Genomic DNA, 22,033 nt, shown 5'->3' on the forward strand with positions numbered 1-22,033 from the left:
TAAGGAAAAAGCAAGTCACTACTGACATACTTTATTAACAAGCCGCAAACACAAAATGGAGCTTGGGCAAGGAACCAAACACTGAATGGGTTCGGACGCCGAACAAGGGGGAAGCGAGAGACCAACAGTGCAGAGCCTCCTCCATTTATCCATCCAGTAGCTTGTTCAGCTCATAAGCTCTTCACTTCACTCTCTCCATCTCTCATGCTGAACAGCTTGATAACTTAAACCAACTGGGGAAAAAAAAAAAAAAAAAAAAAAAAAAAGGCATACATAAACCTCGCACTTCAATGTACACACATCTATCCAGTTTAAAGACTTGGAACTGGTGGGTTCTTTCAAGAACTCGAGATTCGGCGAAACTCCGCAGCAAACCGGAGATGTGCTTATATGCTTTGATAGCAAACCAATTCCCAGTAGATGCCACATCTTCAAGTAGCCTAGAGAATCCGTCAGTCAAAGAATCTTCTGGAAGCGTTGTTTTCAGAACCGAAAGATCCCGAATTAGGAGACCCTTGATTGTCCTGAGCTGAATTACCACCACCTCCACCGCCAGCTTCTGACTCTTGCATGACCACTACTACAGGAGTGTGACCCGCAAATAGATTGATGTGACCAAAGAGCTTGTCTTTCCGTGAAAAAGTAGTTCCGCACGAGCATTGCCACCTCTCACGTCCACAGTGCTTCTCATGAGTCTTTAAGTCTGCTACTACTGAAAATTTCTTCGTCATGCATTTCTGGCAGGTGAGAACCTTAGGACAATGACTGCGGCGGTAATGATTCTTCACACACAGCATAGTTTTCAACGGCTGGAACTTGCGATGTTCTTTGTTCCTTTTACATCCCACACAAGGACAGGAATATCGCCTTAATCGAGTTGCTGAGGTATCAGGATAATCCTTGTCAGGACGTGCAAGCGCCGCAGGAGTCTTATATTCGTCTCCATGACCCCGCATATGCATCCTTAAATTGGCGTCACGCTTGAAACCCTTCCCACAAATCTCACAAAAATGTGTGTGCTCAGCCAAAATCTCCGAGGCATTCATCTCTACAAGATCAAATGAACCAGGAATGATGTTTTCACCATCACCATCGCCGTCACTATCATCGTCGCTGCGTGATTCCGTATCAAGATTCTCTAGACCACCGCTCACACCGCCCAACTCATTGGAAATAAAAGTATTTGTACCTGCTGCAAGTGAGTTATCTAACAGATTAGAATCCTTATTGGCAACTCTACGTCGCTTACCACCCCCTGCAACACTTCCCAAATCTTTGCCTCCTCCACTGCATATCTGATTTTGAAGCAATGTTCCAGAACTACCCCTACCAGCAGAAGGTTGTCCACTAAGATTCTGTGGTCCTGTTAAGTCTCCATCGCTATTCAGGCCGGGAAAACTGGTTCCTCCACTTGGAAATCTGAGTCCACAATTGTCAGAGAGGACACTTGAATTCACTCCTGCACCAACCCCTGAAACTACCTCCGCTGGAGTACCAAAATTATTTCCCATTGAAGTTCCCAGCGATGAGCATCTCTGGGGTGCTCTCAAAGGTTCCCCCACAGTATCCTGCTGGAAGAAATTTGACTGCTGCCCGACAGAAGCTTGAAGCAATTGGCTCAGAGGCAATTCTGCGGACTGATTTCCTTGACCTCCTGAATTCTCAAATGATTGAGGAAGGAGACCAATGGCTACCATTGCAAGCTGAGAGATAATGCTCACAACAGCAGCGCTAGCTGCTTGCTGCTGGGCAACTGTATTCCCCTCAATTTGGCTGTGCGCGGTGTGAGAAATAAGTGGCACTAAGGCTTGCAGCTGCGAAATCCTTTCCTGCAGCATGGAGAGATGTTCCATAATGGTTTGTACATTCTGATCCACTGTAGATTGACAGGAGAGATTCTCCGAAAAATTTGAATTCATCAGCTGGCTGCTGAACTGAAGCTGATCAAAATTTGAGGCCATGTTCCCATGCTGCAGATGCTGCAACATCTCTCCCATTCTATCACCACTTCTAATCCCTCCCCCACCACTACCCCCTATCGGCACTAATTGCGAGTGTGATCGATGATTTTGATGAGCTTGAGCTTGCTCCTGTATCATCCATATCAAATAAGCAAGGCAAATGATCCGGAATCAGTTCGCCAAGAAGTTTCCCATTTGGAAAAGAGGGCCTTAAAGATTCAATACAAGCACCGACTTAAGAGAACCTGGAACTTATCCAAATTACAGATAACAGAACATCTTGTACGTACGCATTGACCGTCAACCACGAGAAAAGACATAACATGAACGCTGTAGAAATGTTTCTAAAAAGTAGTGCAATGTTGATAACGAGACACATCACTGACCTGTGCATTGACGCCCAATGCAAAGTCAAGAGGTAAAGACTGTAAAAGTTGATTCTGATGAGGATGCAATGGCACCGTGTTCGAAAATTGCCTCAGATGCTGACCAAGGAAGGCGAAAGTCAACAAGGAATCGTTGGATGGACTTGAAGACTGTTGCTGACTGGCACCCTGCATCGTGCTCACGCCCTTCCTAGCCAAATAATCTGTCGAAAGAACTTCACCAGACTTAACAAAACAGAAAAGCAATCATCAAGCTAATGATCTTCACTAAGTAGCAAAAAGAGCTCAGTAGCATCAACGCATCTCATATGCAACATAGATGATTGGCATCCAGGGAATGTATGATGAGTACCTTAACGACAGAAGACAGAAGTCCGTCCCACAAGGTTCAGAGGACCGTCTCTCATCACCTGGAACTGGCGAAGTTGCACTCGAATAAAAATCACAGTTCACATGAAGTGGGCACCAGCAACCCCACCAGATCTCCGTGACTGATGTGACACTGGAAAAAAGCTCATATAGAACGGAACCTAACTAATCTCAAGGCTCCGGAAACTGCGCAAGCACCAGGGCTTCAGATCGAAAGCGTTTCCACAAATGACGGTCAACCGAAACTATCTCCAAGGATCTGTGTACGACTAATTTACCCAATTGAACCCGATTGTTTTCCAGATTTCTCGTTGTGCCTCTGTGCAGATGGAGAGCAAGTGCGTCCTATCACAAGCATTGGTTGAGGAACACTCGCACATACGCACTGCGTCACTGAGATTACGAAGCCCACCTCGTGATACATTGTCGAACCCAATCTGCACAATCAAGAAGAAATCTCATCACAACCATAGAACATTAACGAGAAGAAACTACTTGCAAAATCACCGTACAGGACCTGCTATCATCCGTGCTCGAGAATTACATACATAGTGATAATAAACAGCTAAGAATTATTCCTCAAACCCTTGCTATACACTGCTCTTGGCTTCGAGAGGTAAAACTTCAAGAATTCGGACACTTCCTCATGCCTCGACTGAACAAATTTAGCAGAAAATCCAAGCATGACTATACCTGATAGTCCAATGTTAAGGAGCCCTTCGAATCCGACGACTTGATGACAACAGAATCATCGAACACGATAGGTCGATACTGCACGATATCTTCAGATGGGCTAGCTGCATAGAACAATGGAGAAAAAAATTATCTAAGCCTATTGGAGCTCAAACCAACACAGCAGCTCAACGAAACGAAAGACATCCAATTCATCAAGGCCAGAATAAGGCAATTGCAAGCACCAGGGAAGAAAACCAATCAAGGGAGACAGAGACTTGCAATCCCAAAACGCTAGTAGATAGTGCTCAACAGGTGTAAAACAAACACGCAAAACGAAACGAAGCTGAATTGATAGTATCTTCGAAACCGCACAAGCAACCTGCACTGCAGAATTTAAGCAGGCACAGCGAGAAGAATTCCCGTGAAGATTCCATTGATCCGACACAGTTACAAACAGCAACTCGGTCATTCTACCAGACCCAAGATTCCCAACCCTGAATGCGAACATCAGGACTCCAAGACTAAGAAAAGAACCTCCACACAGACCCAACGCGAAATTCAAGGATGAATCCGTCAGAGGAGCACAGGAGCGCTGTCATCAAAGACGACGACTCAACAAGACTGCTCCAACACACAACCCTCTCCTCCTTCTCTCCCTCCCGAACATAAGCACCTCACTAGGAACATGCCACGCAACCCAACACAAAGCAAACCGCCTAAGTTCCTACTTTTCAAAAACTCTCTCTCTCAAGTCCCAGTTGATACGCCTCGCACAGTACCAAACATCAGTAAATCAACCTAGAGTTGGGAAACGAACCCAAGTCGCGCAAACAGAAGTCGTACCCACACGAACGGGAATGCGCCTAGTCGCTCAGAACACAATCTAGTTGGCTCAAGCGCTGCCGGTCGAGATACCGGAACCCCCAGATGCAACCGCCTGGGTGCAAAAACCCGGAAGAATACAAGAAACAGAGGAAGAAGAAGAAGAAGGAAGATGACGAACAAGAGGGTAAGCGGTGGGTGCTGGGGGAAAAATAAATAAATAAATAAATAAATAAATACTCGGGCCCCGCTTCTCTATACCCATAATCTCATCCCCACAACCGAACGAACAAGGCGACAGAAACGGCAAGAAAAACACACAAATGGGCGCGCGGCGGGGAGGGAGAGGGGAAGCGAGTGAGTGAGTCTTCGTGGAACGAGAATCCGGCGCCTTCTTCCTCCTCCTCGGTGGCTCCGATCCCCACGTAGCTGTTGAAGCAGCAACACACGGCGCACCGGCTCGAATCTGGTAGGCTCAGCTACTCCCCGCTTCCCGCGGTAAGGGCATCCCCGGGACCGCAGCCCACGCACGATGATCTTCATCATCATCGAAGTAGACGAAGATGAAGCTCTAGGGCATCATCTGCATCAACGAAGGAAACTGAAGACGCCGAAATCGCTCGCCCAATTACCAACTGCTCCGATACTGGGCCGCTTCTCTTCGTCGGGGCCCAGCTTCGCCCCTCAGGCTCCGCCTCTCCGTCGCCGAAGTCTCATCCATTTGGGTGGATGTACGTGTCTCTTTTCATTCATCTGTATGCCGACCATTACTGTGGATGGTTTTTTTTTTATTAGGGAGTTCATGGTTTTGACGTGTGGAATAAACTAGGTTCTTGTTTGATTTTTAATTGAGAGTTTTGGTTTTGGAGAAGATTTGTATGATTGTGTTTTGTATGTTGTGCCAATGAGTTGGATATTCCCTTTGATGGCTTTAGGGGTGTGTTTTTTTTATGGGTTGTGCAAATTTGGTACGAGTTTTATTACATTAGTGTATGGTTTATTTGATTTGTGATGTTGTGGTGTAGACAATTGTGTATAATGATGATGATGGTGGTTAAGTGGTTTTGAAAATAATAAAAAGAACAAGCACATCTACAAACTTGCTCCCTCCGCAATTTGTTTACTGAGACCACCAAGATTATCAACATCATGTTTTTAACTGTAGTTCATATATATATATATATATATATATATATATAATGAAACTAATTATCCGAATAAGTATTTATGCCAGATCAATCTATAAAATATATAAACAGATTATTGTTTGTACCTAATGTAATTACTATTTTCAGACTGTAATAATTTATGTTTTGATAAATATTAATACTAAAATATAGTGAACATGAATGCAACTAAATAAAAAATAATAATTCCTTTTGAAAAAAATATATAAATTAACAACGGAATGAATGTGTGTGTATTTGTGTGGTGCATTACAATCTATTGTTCAATCAACATTTTTTCGCTAGTTGTGTTGTAAATAGTAATATTATAGTACAACCGCTAGTGTTTATTCCTTTTACTGATCACGTGAAGACATTTTAAAATTATTTTTATTAACCAGTGTGGTTGTAAAAAGTTAAAGACAAGTTTTTGCCCTTGGATACTTCAATTTTGTGTATTATAATCAAAAATTCAAACATTAATACTACTATTTTGATATTGTATTATTATTTTAATACAATAAACACTGATATATATATATATATATACACACATACATACACAGATTACTATATTGCACAATAGAAATATATGTAAATTAATAAACTGATACATATATTTTGGTCATTTTAACATATGTATGTATGTATGTATGTGTTTAACATTTATATATATATATTTATTTGTAGATGTTACGCAAATTTGAATAATATGCACAAATGTATTACTATCAAAATACACAATAAGGTGCAAAAATTATATCAATTTGACTTTTACAGTATAAGGTAGTAAATCTAAACTTCTTTGTCATTTGATTCAAAGTAAAAAATACAGTAAAGATAAGATGAATTTATATTAAAGGCAGCTTTATTTTTAAAAAACAAAAACAAAAACAAAATATAGATAAAGACAACACAAAAACAAGGATAATAGACGCAACATAATTTTTATAGTCATCATAATTAATGATTGTAATAAGATAAGTGCATAAAAAAAGGATGTTCTTAAAAGGTTGCATATTTAGAAATGTTTGGTTCAACGACTTCATGGATTAGACAAAGCATTAAGAGATGGAAAATAATTCACATATAAATACAGAAGAGGGTTGTTTGTACAAAAGGTTTTGATTTAATGTAACTAAGCATGAATTTGGTTATCTGTAGAATTTTATATTATTTGTTACTATAGATATATCATAAAAGCAAATGCTACATTAGACAATAAACACCATTATGTAAAGTTGCACTGTAATTGAGACCAATTTTGCAACTGTGTTGCCTGCATCATATCATCAAATGATTATTTATTGTGATGCACTGTGTTGAAAACAAGTTTGTTGCATTGCACCACATTAAAGAATATATACGTTGTAATATTCATTATTGATGAAATAGTGGAACTGTATATTTTTTCATCTTAAGATGGTGTGCATAGTCGTTGGTTTTGAAGTTTATATTTTTCACAATAACTATTTAGATGCAAAAATAAATTGAATATATTCATTTGAATCTACATATATAAAAAAAGTTGTGAATTAATATTTGCATATTTAAGCAGATTTTTGTTACAAAGTGGATGTGGATTTGAGGACGTGGGATAAGAACCTCCGTCAAACCCTAATCCTGTCTCGGCGCTTGCTTGCTTGCTTGCTAGTTTATATAAGAATACGTTGGCTCACTCGGTTTACCAAACCTTCTGTCTCCTCCCTTCTCGTCGTGAGGTAACTTGCACTCTTCATCTCTCGATTGTGCACACACATGCCCTTTGAGTCCGACAGGCGACATTGTCTTACGACCATGCAGCATTTCTATGTGTAGGGTTTAAGTGTCGATTGTCGTGGCTCGGTTGTTGTCACCTGTAGTTGCGACATGGCGAGACCTTGTGGGCTGTTTGTATGGTGTTTTTAGAATCTTCTCGGGCACTGTGTGGGTGGGTCCTTAGGTGCCTTGTGATATGAAGAAAGAAAAATTGGCTGATCTAGTGATGGAATCAGTATAAAATGTCTTCAAAGTTTTCTGATCACAGTGGAGCCACCCACACTGTATCTAGGAGCCGGGTGGCTGAGGAGTATTGTGTGTGGGAGGAGTCGTAGTTAATGGAGGAAAGTACAATGCTCTGGTTCTGGATTTGGCGGTCAGCAGACTAGTTCCTGCGGTCCTAATTGGAATCGGAGTAGAAGGAAACTTGATCTATCGTTTCAGTGCTTGCGGCACACAATGCCTATGGGTTACTGATTGTTGCTCAAGGACAAGTGGTTAAATGGTTTTGGCGTAGTGGCAGAGGTCCTGAGTTATGTGGTAGTTGTGTCAGATGCGCGGCATAGTGTTTCGGAATGAGTGGAGGTTTGGTGACGGGGGCGGTACTCTTGGCGGGGTACGGCCTTGACAATTACGGAGCGGTGATTTGCATTCATTGGATGCGGTTGTGGCCGCAGAGTCCTGTGTCAACGTCACAGACAGATGGTTTCGCGTGATGAGGGTGTGAGTCGTTGGCGCATACCGTCTCCGCGAAAGCGAGGTTGCATATTCCATTGCCCTGGGGAGCAGCGTCGCAGCAGTGACCCTCTGGGACAGACCATGCAACGTACAAGTGTATGAAAATGTTAATTGGAGAAAAGTGACGATATTTTACATCCGTTACCACTCCGAAAGTTAACGTGTGGTCGAACATGAAACCATGGCCGTGGCTCTGATCTCTCTCCCGTAGGGTTATTGAGTTGACGAAGTAGTTACCAAGCGAATTTTCGTTCTACGACTCCAGGAGTATACAAAAGATAAATATCTCCTGGATGATATGTTTAAATTCACTTCAAGCGGATGAACAGCAAATGGCTGATAATTAACCGATTGGTAGAAAAATGCATCATTAAAATTGTAACAAATTTCCCGTGAAGGTCACTTTTCCATTTTCCTTAATATTACTCAGACTTGAGAGAATAACCTAGCTAATCGACTTATTGAGAGTGAAGTATGCCCTACCATTTGCACGCATATTTCATCGGCTTCGAAAAATGCGCTGCGTGACTCTTTAATTATATTCATATCCTCGCTTCAAATTGTTCTTCTACAAGTATCATAAATACTCTTAAGACATAGACTAGCTTGCCTACATGTGAGCGATACTATCACATCACCATTCATCTTATACCGACGAAATGGTAAAAACTAAATGATTTATATAACGCTGCATCAAAATAAAGATAAAGTGTAATTGACTATTATATTTGCATCTTATCATATAGTAAATCAAAACAACCTCCAAATATTTCTACCAGCCGTCATGATGAGGTGAAATTCAAGCAACGAATAATAAGGGACATCTGCAATTGAAGATATGATGTTGATGAGCGGTTGTCAGACCTATTCCCTCAGTCCAAGGACCCTGCGGCAACTTCATAAATTCTTGCTTTCGTAAAAGTAGATGTGCGACTTAGGATGGGAGCAACATAGGAAAGAGAAGTTACGATATACGCATATTACATGTTGTAATTACGTACATACAAATCTGCGACAGAAGAGTGGCAATATTAGGAAAGGTGATACTGAAGGAAAACCACAAATGGATCTCAAGTAGTATTTTCAATTTGTAATTTAGTGATTAAGTTTTACTTCTTGAATATACATCTCAAGAAGGAAAATCCCACACTTTCATTCAGTGCAGTGGTGGTTGACCACTTAGTTGAAGGACAACACCCGTCATTTACATCGTGATCATGGAAAGTGAGTTGCAGGTGCCCCTACACCAGAACTATTCGCTTACAACTACGTCCTACATACAGAACGTTCAAGGTACCAACATAAACTGTATGAAGAGCTTCACGATACCCTCTCATATGCAGTGTTGCTGGAACTAACTAGAAATCTTAGGGGTCAATAAAAAACGAAGAAAAGGAAGAAAAGTCCGCGACATGACTGTACTTCAGATATTAAAAGAGGAAAATCATTCCATTAAAATGAACATGATAATAGCGCAGCTACTGGTACCATACATGCACTCCATTGTTGGGTATACAAGGTGCCTATCCAACACACCAACAGAATCCACTCAAACAACCCCATCACAAGAAGTAAAACCACATAAATGGATCACAAATAATGGGCTCATGTCATTAATGGACTGGAATTCAGATCAACCTTAGGGGGAGCAGAATTAACCTCAAGAAATGGAATTTTTCAAATCCTTTGTGAACTTTTCAAGTTCAGCCAGGCCCTCTTTAGGACTTGCAGCCTCTCCTAGAATCTTAACCATAGCACTGCCTATAATCACACCATCGGCTCCCCACTCTACCACCTGCAGTATTCGTGTGGCATTGGATGCGAACATTAGTCGAAGGAAGCAGAAAACAAGTACAATTGACATCTGGAAACGGATGCAAGAGATCAAGTGTTGTTTGAATGTTCAACAGCTCCAAGGGTTACCCATTTTCCCAAACAGGGACAGTTGGTTATGCAAGATGACGACAGCCAACATATACTCAAAGCAAGCACGAAGAACTTCTAACGATACTACAAATTCATACCTGTACAGCATGTTCAGGCTTGGAAATTCCAAAACCAACGGCTACTGGTTTGTCGGTGACCTGCTCACGAGTCAAAGAAATTAGCATTCAAGGCAAGCAGATTGCTTCAAACCTTCTAAGCCAACCATCATAGTCACCTCCAAGAACAACAAAAACTCTTCATTAAAAAAAATTAATCCACATAGAATGGAGACGATGAAAAGCAAAGACCCTGACAATAACATTTATGAATTAGTATAATACATTTTCAATGAGATACAGTTTAGTCTAAGAAATGAATGACAAAATCAATCCAATAAAAAGATGAAGCAGTAAGTCACCTCCTTCAACTCTTTCAAGAGAGTTTCCACACGGCTCTGAACTGAAGTACGTGCTCCTGTAACTCCAGTAAGACTTACCTGCAAATAATTGTACGAGCTTCTTTAATACTCAACAGCTGTTTCACCGACAATTTTACATATGACTTTCCAAATGTAGAGACATATTTACACTTTCCTAGCCAATACCGCTTTTTTATATTTATTTTTCAGTGACAGAAGTCCCATGGTCTATACTAGAGGGATATCCTTTGTTTCTATCAAATTGCTGAAGTTGAATGATTTATGATAAAACTCATCATTCCACGGGAAGAGATATGCTCAGACTACAACTAAAGTAAGAGAGAATAACTTGAGCAGAATGTGACAGTAATGAAGCCAAGAAATAAATTTTACACTCACCAAATAGACGAAGCCTTGCGAGGCCTTGGCAATTATTTTCATGCGAGATTTGGGTGTAGTAGGAGTTGTCAACAAGATCTACAGGCATAAGTGTGATATAGTTACCAAAGCTTTTGGTATTCGGTCATGATTTTACCCTCTGGTGTTCAAGAAAGAAAGAAGAAAGAAGAATCTTAAATTTAGGACAGAAATGTTCCAATGCACAAAAACAACTACCGACAATAACATTCGTCAGTTGTTAGGATGTACTACGTTCAATTGCATGTTGTACACACCAATTCAAGGCCGTTTGCCACGGATCGCTCCCGGAGTTTGTCCGTCTCTTCAAGAGGAATATCTGGTACAACTAAGCCTGCATAGATAGCGTATGAAGTGAAAAAGTTCAGTGTGTAGATAGTCACCAGATTCGTGGACCTTACACGTAGTCGACTGTACGCATATCCGCATGGTTATGAACGTAATACTCTAAACTTAAACAGAGTACATGCATCATGTATAAGTTCTGTATCGAATCACATTCTATCGTGTCGAAAGATCATGTGGTTTTGATCATAATGACAATTCAAACTTGGTAAGGGCATGCTACCAGAGCCTCCAGCCTCTTTGACAGCCTTCAGGAAAGGTTCCATGCCCCGCTTCAGAATAGGATTGTAGTATGTGAAAAGCACAACTGGAGCTTTCAAGCTTGGTGAGATCTGCAAGACAACGCCCTTTGAATACTAAACTCCCAAAGATACACAACAAATTCAAGAGCGAAATTACAGAGTATATGTTTGCATCGTCAGCACCTATCAAGATGACAGAAGCACACACGATACAGACGTGGCTTTAGAGCATTAATTAGCGCACACAAGCATAGTGAAGCGAAAATGGTATACTCTCAGATACTGGTGAGTAAAATTCACCTCCTTCAACATCGACAAAACCTTATCGAGAGTTGTGCCCTTCGAAAGCGACCTAGTTGCGGCAGCCTATCATAAACAACCATCAATTCCAGTGAGTTGGTTACCTGTGACATCATCTCAATTTCTATGTCCTGTATGTTTCCTTTATTAACAGAAAAATAACAGACGAGAGTTTTGAAGTCAGTTCAAATTCATAATGGCAAAAAAAATAGAAGTGATATTGTTGTATCTTAAAACCAGGGAAATTACCACAAGAATTAAATATTACACATCCTCACGCAACATTATCGACATGATGAAACCATATTAAATAACATAAAGGCTACTGTAATCCTTGCGATGGTGGGATATTGAGAACAATGAATGAAGTCTACACATGCCTGAATGACAGGGCCATCAGCAAGAGGATCTGAGTAGGGAACTCCAAGCTCTATGATGTCTGCTCCACAGTCATCCAGTAGACGTAATGCCTGAGCCGTTGTATCCAAGTCAGGGTCGCCGGCAGTTAAGTATGGAATGAAGGCCACCTGATATACCCACCATCAAGTCATTAGCACAGTCCGCATAGCGTTATCTATTTGAATTCCAATTGCGGCTGTCGTTCACCAATGGATTATCGTGAAATTCAGAGTGCAGCCTAGTTTGGCAATGATTCCTAAAACTTAGCGCTTAAAGAAGTCCCATCATGTACAATCCGAAAACTGCGAGAAGCTTTAATGCTCGTGTCCAAGTTGGATGAGAACACACAAAGTAAAGATTCAACTGTCACGCCTACTTCAGTTTAAGTACCACGCTGATACCACATTAAATTTCCACCCCATATAATCATTTCCAGCTAACCAAAACAAAAAAAGTTTGTATTCGACCAAGGGCAGTCACTAAGGTATTCCGCATTCTTCTTCCACTTAACACTCCATCCCAATGTTAAGGAGTTGCAAAGTAGTGTCAATCATTGTAAGGGACTGATGGCCGCTGAAACCACGTGTAAGGATGCAATTCATCCACAAGACTGGACACAAGTTCGTTGTCCTAATTCAACAGGTGTGACAAGCTTTTTGAGCAAACAATTAATCAAAGCTGAATCTTCACTGCAATTCTACTGAGCTCTTTGTTGCAGCGAGGGGACTTCTAAACCTTGGTTGACTAATACAGAACAAGCTACTTACTACCAAAGTGATCATTCGAACTTTTCTCTTTCAAGCACAATTTGTAGCAAATATCTTTCTCACGACGTTCAATTCATTTCCTGTGCTTTGCCTGTCCAATTACAACATCAGGATTTAGGGGACAGGCGTCAATTGCGCAACTCGAGAAGAAATATACCTTTCCTAGCTGCTTAAGTGTAGAAAATGTGTCAGCAATTCTAGTCATGCTCTGAGTGTTTGAGGCGTGAGCGGCAGTAGCTCGGGGCATCACAGGTCGCTGCTTAGATGCACTTGAACAACGAGCACCCTCACAGGAGGAAACGCAGAATTGCGAAGGAAAGTGGTTCAGCGACACCAGGGATGGTAAGCACGTGGTACGCGCGGCGAATTGAGACGCCACTGCATCCTGCAGCCGCGCTTTCCCAGACGAGCCGACGGTTGCTACTCCGATAGGTCCCCTAACAAGCGCCATAGCTATTGCAGAAAAATGCGCGTCTGCAGCAAAACAAACATAAATTCATTAATACTCCACATTTCACAGAAACAAAATGGAAAGCAAGAAATCACAAGGAAATGTTCGTTGCCGCTAAGAAGTCCCAAACAAAGCTTGAAGACTTGTGGTCACGCACATTACTGTTAAAACGTCGCAAATTAACGCAAAATACCAATTCCGGCCTCACAAAGCATACATATCCCACTGATGCCACTTCAAAACCACACAAATGCTCACACAGAGCCCTAAACCCCAACCGTGGCCCAGAGACAGCGTACTTAAGTCGCACCTCGCGATCCAATTCCAAAATGGTAACCAAGACAAAATTTAAAAGTAGGAAAATGATGTAGCACGAATAATGAAGTGCAAAAAATGTTTATAAAACGCAAGGAAAACACAATGCGAACGTAAAATGACCTGTTCCGGGAGCGTGAAATAGGCACTGGCAGCAGCGGATACCGCCGAAACCAAATTCTACTGCGAAATGCTTCCGGGTGTTCTCGGTGGCTTATGACGGAGGGAAACGACGAGAATGTGCATTTCGTCAACGAGGATGTGGAATGTGACGACGTCGTTCGTAATACTCGTTCGTCCTCTCAGAACCGACGAGACCGCGGGGTTTATCATATCTACGTAGGTTTTAATAATTCTCGTTGATACCGTCCTACGTCTTCGTTCGGGTTTAGATTTCTGACGAATTACTTTAAGTTGGTTTCTTGATTAACTGAAGTATTTTTTTGGTTATAATCAGAATAAGGTAAAAAAAATTATGAACATAAATCAACTTTTCAAATATCTGATTTGTGATATATTTGTTTAAGATCATCTTGATTGCCAAATGGGATTGGTTTGTTACTATTTCAAAAAAATTCTAAATATTTGAAATAGATTTATTTTACTTTGCTATCATATTTTAGTTTGATGAATTTTAAATATGATTTTTCTATTTTTATATAAAATGCGCTTTGGTACATTGTCCCTACATTTTATTTTTGGTATTTTTTTTAATCTCCTACCTTTTTTTAACAATGTGTTGTCTCAAAAATATGCAAGAATATATTGGCATATGCGCAAGAATAAGACTACTTTGAAAATATATATACTTTTTTTAGCGTCTTTATTTTTATTTTTATTCTTTTTGAATATTTTAACCTTTTTTTAATATTTTATTTCAGTTATTTTTTAATCTTCTACTTTTTTTACGCAATATGTTATCTCAAAGTTAACAAGAATATATTGACATATACACAAGAATGAGAGTATTTTTTTTATTTACCATCTTTATTTTTATTTTTATTTTTATTTTATTTTTTTAATCATTTTATTTTCTTCAAATATATTTTGTTGCACAACAAGCAAGATATGGCTTTTTCAAAAGTGTTTAATAATGCTTGTTGTTTATGCATTGTCTTTATTATATTAAAAAAAAAAAAAAAAAAAAAAAAAAAACTTGGCATACGAACAAGAATAAGAATACATTGAAAAAAAATGTACTTTTATACGTTGTCCTTACATTTTATTTCTGTTATTTATTAAGCTTCTACCTTTTCTTATACAATACATTATCTCAAATTAAGAAAGAATATTTTAACATGCGCATAAGAAAAAGACTATATTGAAAAAATGTCCTTTTTGTTTAGCATCTTTGTCTTTTATTTTTTTCTTTTTAATCTTTTACTTTTTTCAACAAAATTTTTCCCTAAAGTAAATAAATTTTAATACAAAGTATACAAAGAAGCTTTATTTGATGATTAAAACTTAAGGCTTGGCTTTTTTCAAAGTGTCTCGTATTGCTTGTTGTTTTTATATTATCTTTATTAAAGATGAAGAAGTAGCAATTGGTCATAAGCATAAGAAAATAATCCATATCAATTTTTTTGACTCTTTTAGAATTTAAAATCTAAAATTCCTATTTTTAATGCAACACTCAAAAAAATATGCAAAATATTAACAATTGACATCTAGTAAAGATAATGAATCCTTCTTTTGCATTATCAGGACTTTGTTTGTTAACAACTTAGACTTTCATTTTGTCAAAGATAAGTCTGTTTTTTTTTTTTTTTTTTTTTTTTTTTTTTTAATAAATCAAATTTTGAAGTCAATATTAAAAATTTATATTTTATTCTAATAATATTAGAATTATTGTGCATAAACATGCTTTAAATATCTTCTAATCATAGGTTAATAATAAAGACAATAATTTTTTTAGTTATAAGGTCACAATAAAGATATTTTTTAATTTTTCATGATACTTGAAGTACCTCTTATGCATTACTACATTTTAAGTAGCAACCTATTTGATTTAGATTGCATTGGATCATTATGGCCCTAGTTATTAAGAGGTATCAACCACACAATTGTCTCAAATCATGTAAGGATTCCCTATGCAATTTCTTTGCAAATTCTATTAGATTTTATTTTGAAGGTTTGGGTAATTTGTATAGTGTTAGACAATTGAACACATTATGATATATTTTATCTTAATGTGCATTACCAATACTATTATAATAAAGCAATGGAAAACTTTTATTTTCTTGTTATTCCTCTACTTGCTTAATATATTGGAAAAATTATATTTGATACATTGGTTGCATTTATAGATGCAATTTTTCCTATGCAAAAACATTAAAAAATCATTGTATTGATTGACCTTAATTAAAACATAACTATATTAGTAGTATTGCTATCCAAATTGAATATGTTATTTTGCTTTGAACCATTAAAATTGGTGCAATATACACTAGCAAGATTTGGTTTTATGACACATTTTAACCAATGCTTTAGAGAAGTAGTTTTTGAACAATATGACTATTTTAATTCGATATCTCCAATGGCAACAAATTCTTGTCTTTTAAATAACAAATACATACATAAAGGTGGCTAGTATTCAATGGTTATTCATGGAAATAATTAAAAAATGGTTTAAGCTTCATGAAGTTATAATGTAGGAGAATTTGGAAATAAAACAATTTGCATGTGATTTATTGCTAATATGGTGGATCTTTTTATCTATAATTGAAGCAATCTTCAAATAACCAATTATTTTTCTTACTACTTTGTATTGATTGAAAATATTGTTATCACAACAATACAAGCAATTAAAACTTTTGATTGCAATGTATTGTCAATAGCCAAAATATATGGGCCAATAGAGCTATATGAACTTATATTGCTATTCTTAAATAACTTTATTGTTAAAAATATGAATGCACTTTCCAAATTATATATAAAAAATAGATTAGACAAACTTAGTATTTCGATGTGTCAAATACTTGATACTTTAATCATAGAAAAAATAAAAATATTATTGATAATTACTACATTGATATTTATTTAACTAATATAAGATATATTTAAGATTTTTGATGAATAAGACTCAATAAATTTTCTTAGAAACAAAATATCTCAGGTTATTCTAATAGAGTTTGTTAAGTTAAGCATGCGCTAATTTTTCAATATCTACAAGTCACTATTATATTAACTTCAAATTTTTTGCACCAAAGTTGATTTCAAATTACTCCACTAAACTTATTTTTTATGTTTATAATATTTTTTCTTCAATAAATCTATAATTTTCATTATTGATGTAAATTTAAACATAAAAACTTTGAATTTCAAATAAGCTTAGGTAATAACTAACCACCAATTTATTTATTTATTTTAGTTTTGTAGTAGACTTACTTCTGTCTTTTAAAATACTATAACAATTATTTTTATTTTATTTTATTTTGGAATTTACAAAAAGATTTATTATAAACTATCCTAAAAAAATTCTTGTTGAAAGACATTATGTATGCAAAAAAATTGAATCATTGTAAAAGCTTCTTATAATTTGAATACAAAGCAACTACTTTTATTATAAAAATTCTCAACATAAACTAATTTCAAAATCTTTGAGAATTTTTAAAACTAAAGAGATATATTCATGATTTATTATCTATATTATTAGATAATATATATTTTTATTTTTATATTATACTTTCATAAACATAATATATGCATCTTTTTTTATTATTAATATTAAAAAAATTAAAAAATTATTATTTTGAAAAAACTTGAACAAAAATTATTCTCTCTCTTGCACACATACACATGCATACTAATATATATATATATATATATATATATATATATTAATATTTAAAATTATAAATATTCTATATAAGTTTTGAAAAGTTTAAAGTCTTTGTATAATGTGAATTATTGATTATGTATTTTAGATTTCTTAATATATATAATTTCTATTGTATATTATTTAGAATAAAATTTACAAAGTATATAATTGCAATTAACAACTATATCAAGGTTGTTGAAAGATCATTGAGAAATAAATGATGTTTAAGTTTAGAAATTACAATACTTCTTGTTGATTGTGTCAATGAACAAGTTATAGTTTCTACATGTTTTGTAAATTTATACTTAAATCTTTTATTTTTAAAAGCATATATTTACCTATTGCTATTTGATCAAATTCAGCACGTGATTTAAATAAAAGAAAAAAGAATAAAACATCATGTTTTGTTAGTCGTTGGTCATACTATTGATATATATCTTATAATAGAATTTTTTTACTATCTTATTTATTATGCATGAATCACTATTTATGTTAAAATCCAAAACATATTCATATCAAAGGTATACAAAATACTAAACCATCTGCACAATATGACCAACTAAAAGAAACTATAGAAATTTATTCAGAAACATTTATAAAATACTGATTTGTTTTGCAGATATCAAACTGGGATGAATGTTGAAGGTTGTCATTAACACAAATCATAAAACTCTGTCATGAACTGATTAGCATCCCATTAGATTATATTTTTAAAAGTATTAAAAATTAAAACTTACATATAACTAACTAAAACTGTGCAATTTAAAGGCAACCTATCTCTCAGTTTATTGTAGAAGCTGTCTCAGTATGTTATCATTCATTTACATTTATGCTGTTTTTCATAGCACACAATTATATCTGCCTAAAATTGACCCTTGATTGTGTGAGGAGACCAGAAAATCAGGAAATTTGTTGCACCAAGTGCACTACCATGGCTGTAAAACATCTGTTACTGGAACAGAACAGAACATGTCTTAAGTTAGATGTAATACATGTTTTGTTATATTCAAAAAAAAAAAAAAAAAAAAATCCAATTATTTAAGTTCATAAAAAGAATCTAAAAAGGATGTAAAAATTTGTGTGGACTACATTTTTCAAAGTAAACACACATACATTATTCAAAAGAATATGAGAAATAAAAAAATTTGAAAATTGAAAATGTAAAACAATACATTTGAAATTGTCTCAACTATATATATAAATTTTTTTTGCAAGGATTATCCAAATAGATTTGATATTTAAAAAGGTACATGAGTGTCTTGTTTCCAACTACAATCTTTATTGATCAACATCTATCATACCATAAGTAATTTAAAAAAAAAAATCTATATTCTTAATATAGGATTTAAATATAATTTAGTAGTGGGATTGTGGGCCATAAATTGAAATGATGTTTATTGAAGAACAAGCATTATAAAGTCACTATACTTGACATTAGTAAGGTTGTACACAAAGAGAGTATGGAATAAGATGTCTCTCACTTCCAATACCCAATACTTATATGTGGTCATTGTTGTCTAAGAAGACAACTTCCACTCTTTGACTTTTACACACATGGTCCTAAAATCCTTTGGCATCTTACTAACTACGAAGGTATCGTATGCCAAACACTAATTACTCTTATCTAGTCTTTGAATATTCTTTAGTTCATATATTATCTTCTTGACTTTGACTCTTGGTTCTTGACCTCATCTTATATCCATAGGATGCCCCTTTTAACCACCAAGAGTCAATTCTTTGACCATTAGCAACTTATCTAAGATAATATCTTCTACAAGGTAAATTATTTTACTTTTATTTTTACTTATTTACTTTAACACTTTCACTTTGCTATTGGTCAAAAAGCTTTTAATTCTAATGCCTTTCTCAATATGTAATGTCTAACCTTTATTAATGTATTTGTCAACAAATCAACAAGCATGTCTTCTATTGCACAATATTTCATATTATTCACTTTCATTTCAATCTTCTCTCTTATGAAGTGATATTGAATGTCAATGTGCTTTATCCTTCAATGATGCTTTGGATTTTTTGTAAATATAATAAATCCTTGATTATCACACTCCATTAGAGTTGCTTTCATTTGTAATATTCAAATATCCTCCAAAACTTATGTTAGCCATATTGCCTCTATTGCACCATGGCTTGTTGCCATATACTCTATCTCTATTGTTGAACTTACAATTATTGGTTGTCTCTTACAATTCAACAATATAGCTCTCACTCCAATAAAAAAAGACATATTTCATTGTTGATCTTCTATCGTTTGCATCTCCAGCCTAATCTGCATCATAATAACTATGCAAACTAATGTTATGACCTTTAAGAAACCATTTAAAATATAAAGTACCTTTTGATTACCTCATAATTTATTTTATGGTTTTCCAATAGATTGATTCATCCTTTGACATGTATTTCCTCACAATACTCACAACATATGCAAGATCCACCTTTGTGCCAACCATTGCATACATAAGTAAATCCATTACTACTTTGTATGAAATATCTTATATTTCACCTTCAACTTCAGTAAATTCTTCATTTGTGAGCTTCATTAACTTCAAATTGGCCTCCAAAGTTGTTTTAATAGGCTTACATTCTTCCATTTTGAATTGTTTCAATATTTCTTCAATATACTTGCTATGATTCATTGTAATGGTCTTCTTTGCACTATCTCTCACAAACTCCATTCCTAAACAATAGTGAAGCTTCCTTAAATCACTCATTTCATACTCCTTTTCTAACTTTGCTTTCAACCAATTATCATGGATATATACATTTACTTCAATAATTACTTGTAAGATTAAATAGAAGTAGATAAATATAGATTAATTTTATAAAATCTTTTAGTCTAGCTTCCTAGAAGCTTCATAGATGCGATTTTGACTTTAGATGTGTTTGTAGATCAGAAACTTGGCTAACAAGTTAATCACATGTTGGTAGCTTGTAAAATAAGTTAATTCCACATGATAGCTTGTGAAATAAGCTAACTATGTGGCACATATATAGATAACTTGCCTTGCAAGTTAATACATGTGGCTAGCAATGTCAACATGTTTTGGAGGTCCTATAGCACATTGCCATGTAGCTCCTAGTTAAGAATATATATGGAGGCAAGAGTGAAGTCTTCTTTACTCTTGTCAATGTTGTTTTAGTCTTTAGTCTTATTTTAAGACTTTCTAGTCTTCTTATTTTTGGAAATAGCCATTCTAATTAATATTACATTACTTTTTGAGTGACTTTTTAGTTCTCTTTAGTGATACAAGAGTGTATTGAGGATTTTCTTTTTTTGAAATTTATATCCTTGATAGTTTAACAAGAGTGCTAACATACTATTTTTGTCTTATTTTAGAAGTGAGTGGATCATCCCACTTCTATTGTTGTATTTTGAAGATTATAAAATATCCACTTTTTAAACAAAAAAATCTTATTTTTTTAACTCTAATCTTTTCTTAAAGAGAATAAATTATCCTTTTTGTAAAATTTTTTATTAGAGGTTATAGATTACCTTCCTATAATTTAACTTTTTGGATTTGTTTGAGTTGCCTATAGAAGAAAAGATTATGGATGTTACATCTAATGGAAGTGAGAATAGATTTGTAACTATTGCAGATCTTCATGAGCTTTTCAACACTTTTAGAGTAGAAATCTCATGTATTTCTAATGTAAATCATGAAGGTACTATGCCTACACCTATGGAAGAAGTTTAGAGTTTGCTGGAAGAAATTGTACAATTGAAAGAAGCAAGTAGATCAACCTCACAACAAAATCTAGAGAGTTTTGCTTCTACAAGTATGATGGGGACAAAGATTAGTATGCTTGAGAAGTTTGATGGAACAAGATCAAAATTTAGAGGATTTTTACAATAAATCAAGTTCTATCTAAGGTTGCACCCTTTTCAATATGCTGATGGATATACTCAAGTTTGATTTATAAGCGCACTTCTATGAGGAAGTGTTCTTCCTTAGTTTGTACCTTTAATGAAAAAAGATTCATGACTCCTTTATGATTTGAATTCATTCCTAGAAGTGTTTATGGCAACATTTGAATAAAGTGATCAAGAATGAATAGTAGAGATCAAACTTTTATCTTTATGAGAAGGATCACAATTAGCCACCGTATAAACTACTCAATTCTAAAACCTTGCTTGTGATGTAGACTAGAATGATAAAGCACTCATCAAGCAATTTCAATAAAGATTAAAAGATAGTGTGAAAGATTTATTATTTATAAAAATAGAATCTTTTGAATAATTTATTGCTCAAGCTATTATATGCGATAATTGATTATTTCAAAGGCATTAAAAACATAGACTTGGCTGGAGAGGAACAAATCAAGTAATGGCAACAACTTCCAAGTTTTTTGAAAAGTAAATTGATATGATATGTGTTAAAAAAATTATTAATGTAATAAAGATATTTTTTGATTTTTGACAAAATCTTCATCAAAGCCAAAACTAATGCAAATTGATACAATACATTTTAAAACTTTCATAAAGCAGGAAAAGACTCAACTTGCTAAGAGGGTTTGTGTTTATACTATAGAAAAGCTAAGCACACTGCTCAACATTGTGTAAAGAAGCAACTCAATTATAAAATGAAGAGCACAATTACCAATGAAGATAATGTGTCAAAAAATAAGTTTCTCTAACTACAATAGGGATCGTGTGGCTAGAATCATGTGCAATACCTAGTAGAGGTCATATTCTCTCCTCAGACCCCTCACCTTGTTTTACAATAGATGTGCATTTAAGACCTA

The 22,033-nt window shown here is 35.5% G+C and overlaps 3 protein-coding genes across 10 annotated transcripts; all 3 read right to left on the minus strand.

Moving 5' to 3' along the window:
* LOC112281445 (uncharacterized) lies at positions 1-2,990 on the minus strand. Its single transcript, XM_024517968.2, has 3 exons — positions 2,700-2,990; positions 2,348-2,550; positions 1-2,090 (listed from the first exon to the last, which is right to left on the minus strand). The coding sequence occupies exons 2-3, from the start codon at positions 2,519-2,521 to the stop codon at positions 453-455; spliced, it is 1,812 nt and encodes a 603-aa protein (XP_024373736.1). The 5' UTR covers positions 2,522-2,550; positions 2,700-2,990; the 3' UTR covers positions 1-452.
* On the minus strand, positions 2,765-4,852 carry LOC141045335 (uncharacterized). 2 transcript variants are annotated; one of them, XM_090249788.1, is made up of 4 exons: positions 3,771-4,202; positions 3,410-3,513; positions 2,995-3,153; positions 2,765-2,902 (listed from the first exon to the last, which is right to left on the minus strand). In XM_090249788.1, exons 1-4 carry the CDS (start codon positions 3,823-3,825, stop codon positions 2,888-2,890), a joined length of 333 nt encoding a protein of 110 aa, XP_090105914.1. In that variant the 5' UTR covers positions 3,826-4,202; the 3' UTR covers positions 2,765-2,887. The 2 variants fall into 2 exon arrangements, with proteins under 2 accessions (XP_090105914.1, XP_073389777.1); XM_073533676.1 differs by lacking the exons at positions 2,765-2,902; positions 3,771-4,202 and adding an exon at positions 4,535-4,852 and having other exon boundaries at positions 3,117-3,153.
* A 3,530-nt stretch (positions 4,853-8,382) lies between these two features.
* Positions 8,383-13,630, minus strand: LOC112281833 (tryptophan synthase alpha chain). Of its 7 annotated transcripts, none has more exons than XM_024518761.3 (11): positions 13,579-13,630; positions 12,847-13,163; positions 11,904-12,050; positions 11,524-11,589; positions 11,205-11,313; positions 10,894-10,970; positions 10,619-10,696; positions 10,220-10,297; positions 9,900-9,959; positions 9,535-9,670; positions 8,383-8,884 (listed from the first exon to the last, which is right to left on the minus strand). In XM_024518761.3, the coding sequence occupies exons 2-10, from the start codon at positions 13,138-13,140 to the stop codon at positions 9,536-9,538; spliced, it is 1,044 nt and encodes a 347-aa protein (XP_024374529.1). In that variant the 5' UTR covers positions 13,141-13,163; positions 13,579-13,630; the 3' UTR covers positions 8,383-8,884; position 9,535. The 7 variants fall into 7 exon arrangements, with proteins under 7 accessions (XP_024374529.1, XP_090105916.1, XP_024374526.1 ...); XM_090249790.1 differs by having other exon boundaries at positions 13,451-13,630; XM_024518758.3 differs by having other exon boundaries at positions 13,298-13,630.
* Between the last annotated feature and the right edge of the window lie 8,403 nt (positions 13,631-22,033).

Source organism: Physcomitrium patens, chromosome 4 (genome assembly GCF_059467195.1).
Source record: "Physcomitrium patens ecotype Gransden chromosome 4, ASM5946719v1, whole genome shotgun sequence".
NCBI classification, from domain to species: Eukaryota; Viridiplantae; Streptophyta; class Bryopsida; order Funariales; family Funariaceae; genus Physcomitrium; species Physcomitrium patens.

What these genes read in the sequence shown, in the direction of transcription:
- LOC141045335 (XM_090249788.1), bottom strand. Translation starts at nt 3,825, where the DNA reads ATGGAATCTTCACGGGAATTCTTCTCGCTGTGCCTGCTTAAATTCTGC. An exon ending in GCTTAAATTCTGCAGTGCAG is followed by an intron (nt 3,514 to 3,770) that starts GTTGCTTGTGCG and finishes TGTTCTATGCAG; the next exon opens with CTAGCCCATCTGAAGATATC. An exon ending in CCTTAACATTGGACTATCAG is followed by an intron (nt 3,154 to 3,409) that starts GTATAGTCATGC and finishes TTGATTGTGCAG; the next exon opens with ATTGGGTTCGACAATGTATC.
- LOC112281445 (XM_024517968.2), bottom strand. Translation starts at nt 2,521, where the DNA reads ATGCAGGGTGCCAGTCAGCAACAGTCTTCAAGTCCATCCAACGATTCC. An exon ending in CATTGGGCGTCAATGCACAG is followed by an intron (nt 2,091 to 2,347) that starts GTCAGTGATGTG and finishes TGGATGATACAG; the next exon opens with GAGCAAGCTCAAGCTCATCA.
- LOC112281833 (XM_024518761.3), bottom strand. Translation starts at nt 13,140, where the DNA reads ATGGCGCTTGTTAGGGGACCTATCGGAGTAGCAACCGTCGGCTCGTCT. An exon ending in CAAAGAGGCTGGAGGCTCTG is followed by an intron (nt 10,971 to 11,204) that starts GTAGCATGCCCT and finishes CTATCTATGCAG; the next exon opens with GCTTAGTTGTACCAGATATT. An exon ending in AGCCTGAACATGCTGTACAG is followed by an intron (nt 9,671 to 9,899) that starts GTATGAATTTGT and finishes CGAATACTGCAG; the next exon opens with GTGGTAGAGTGGGGAGCCGA.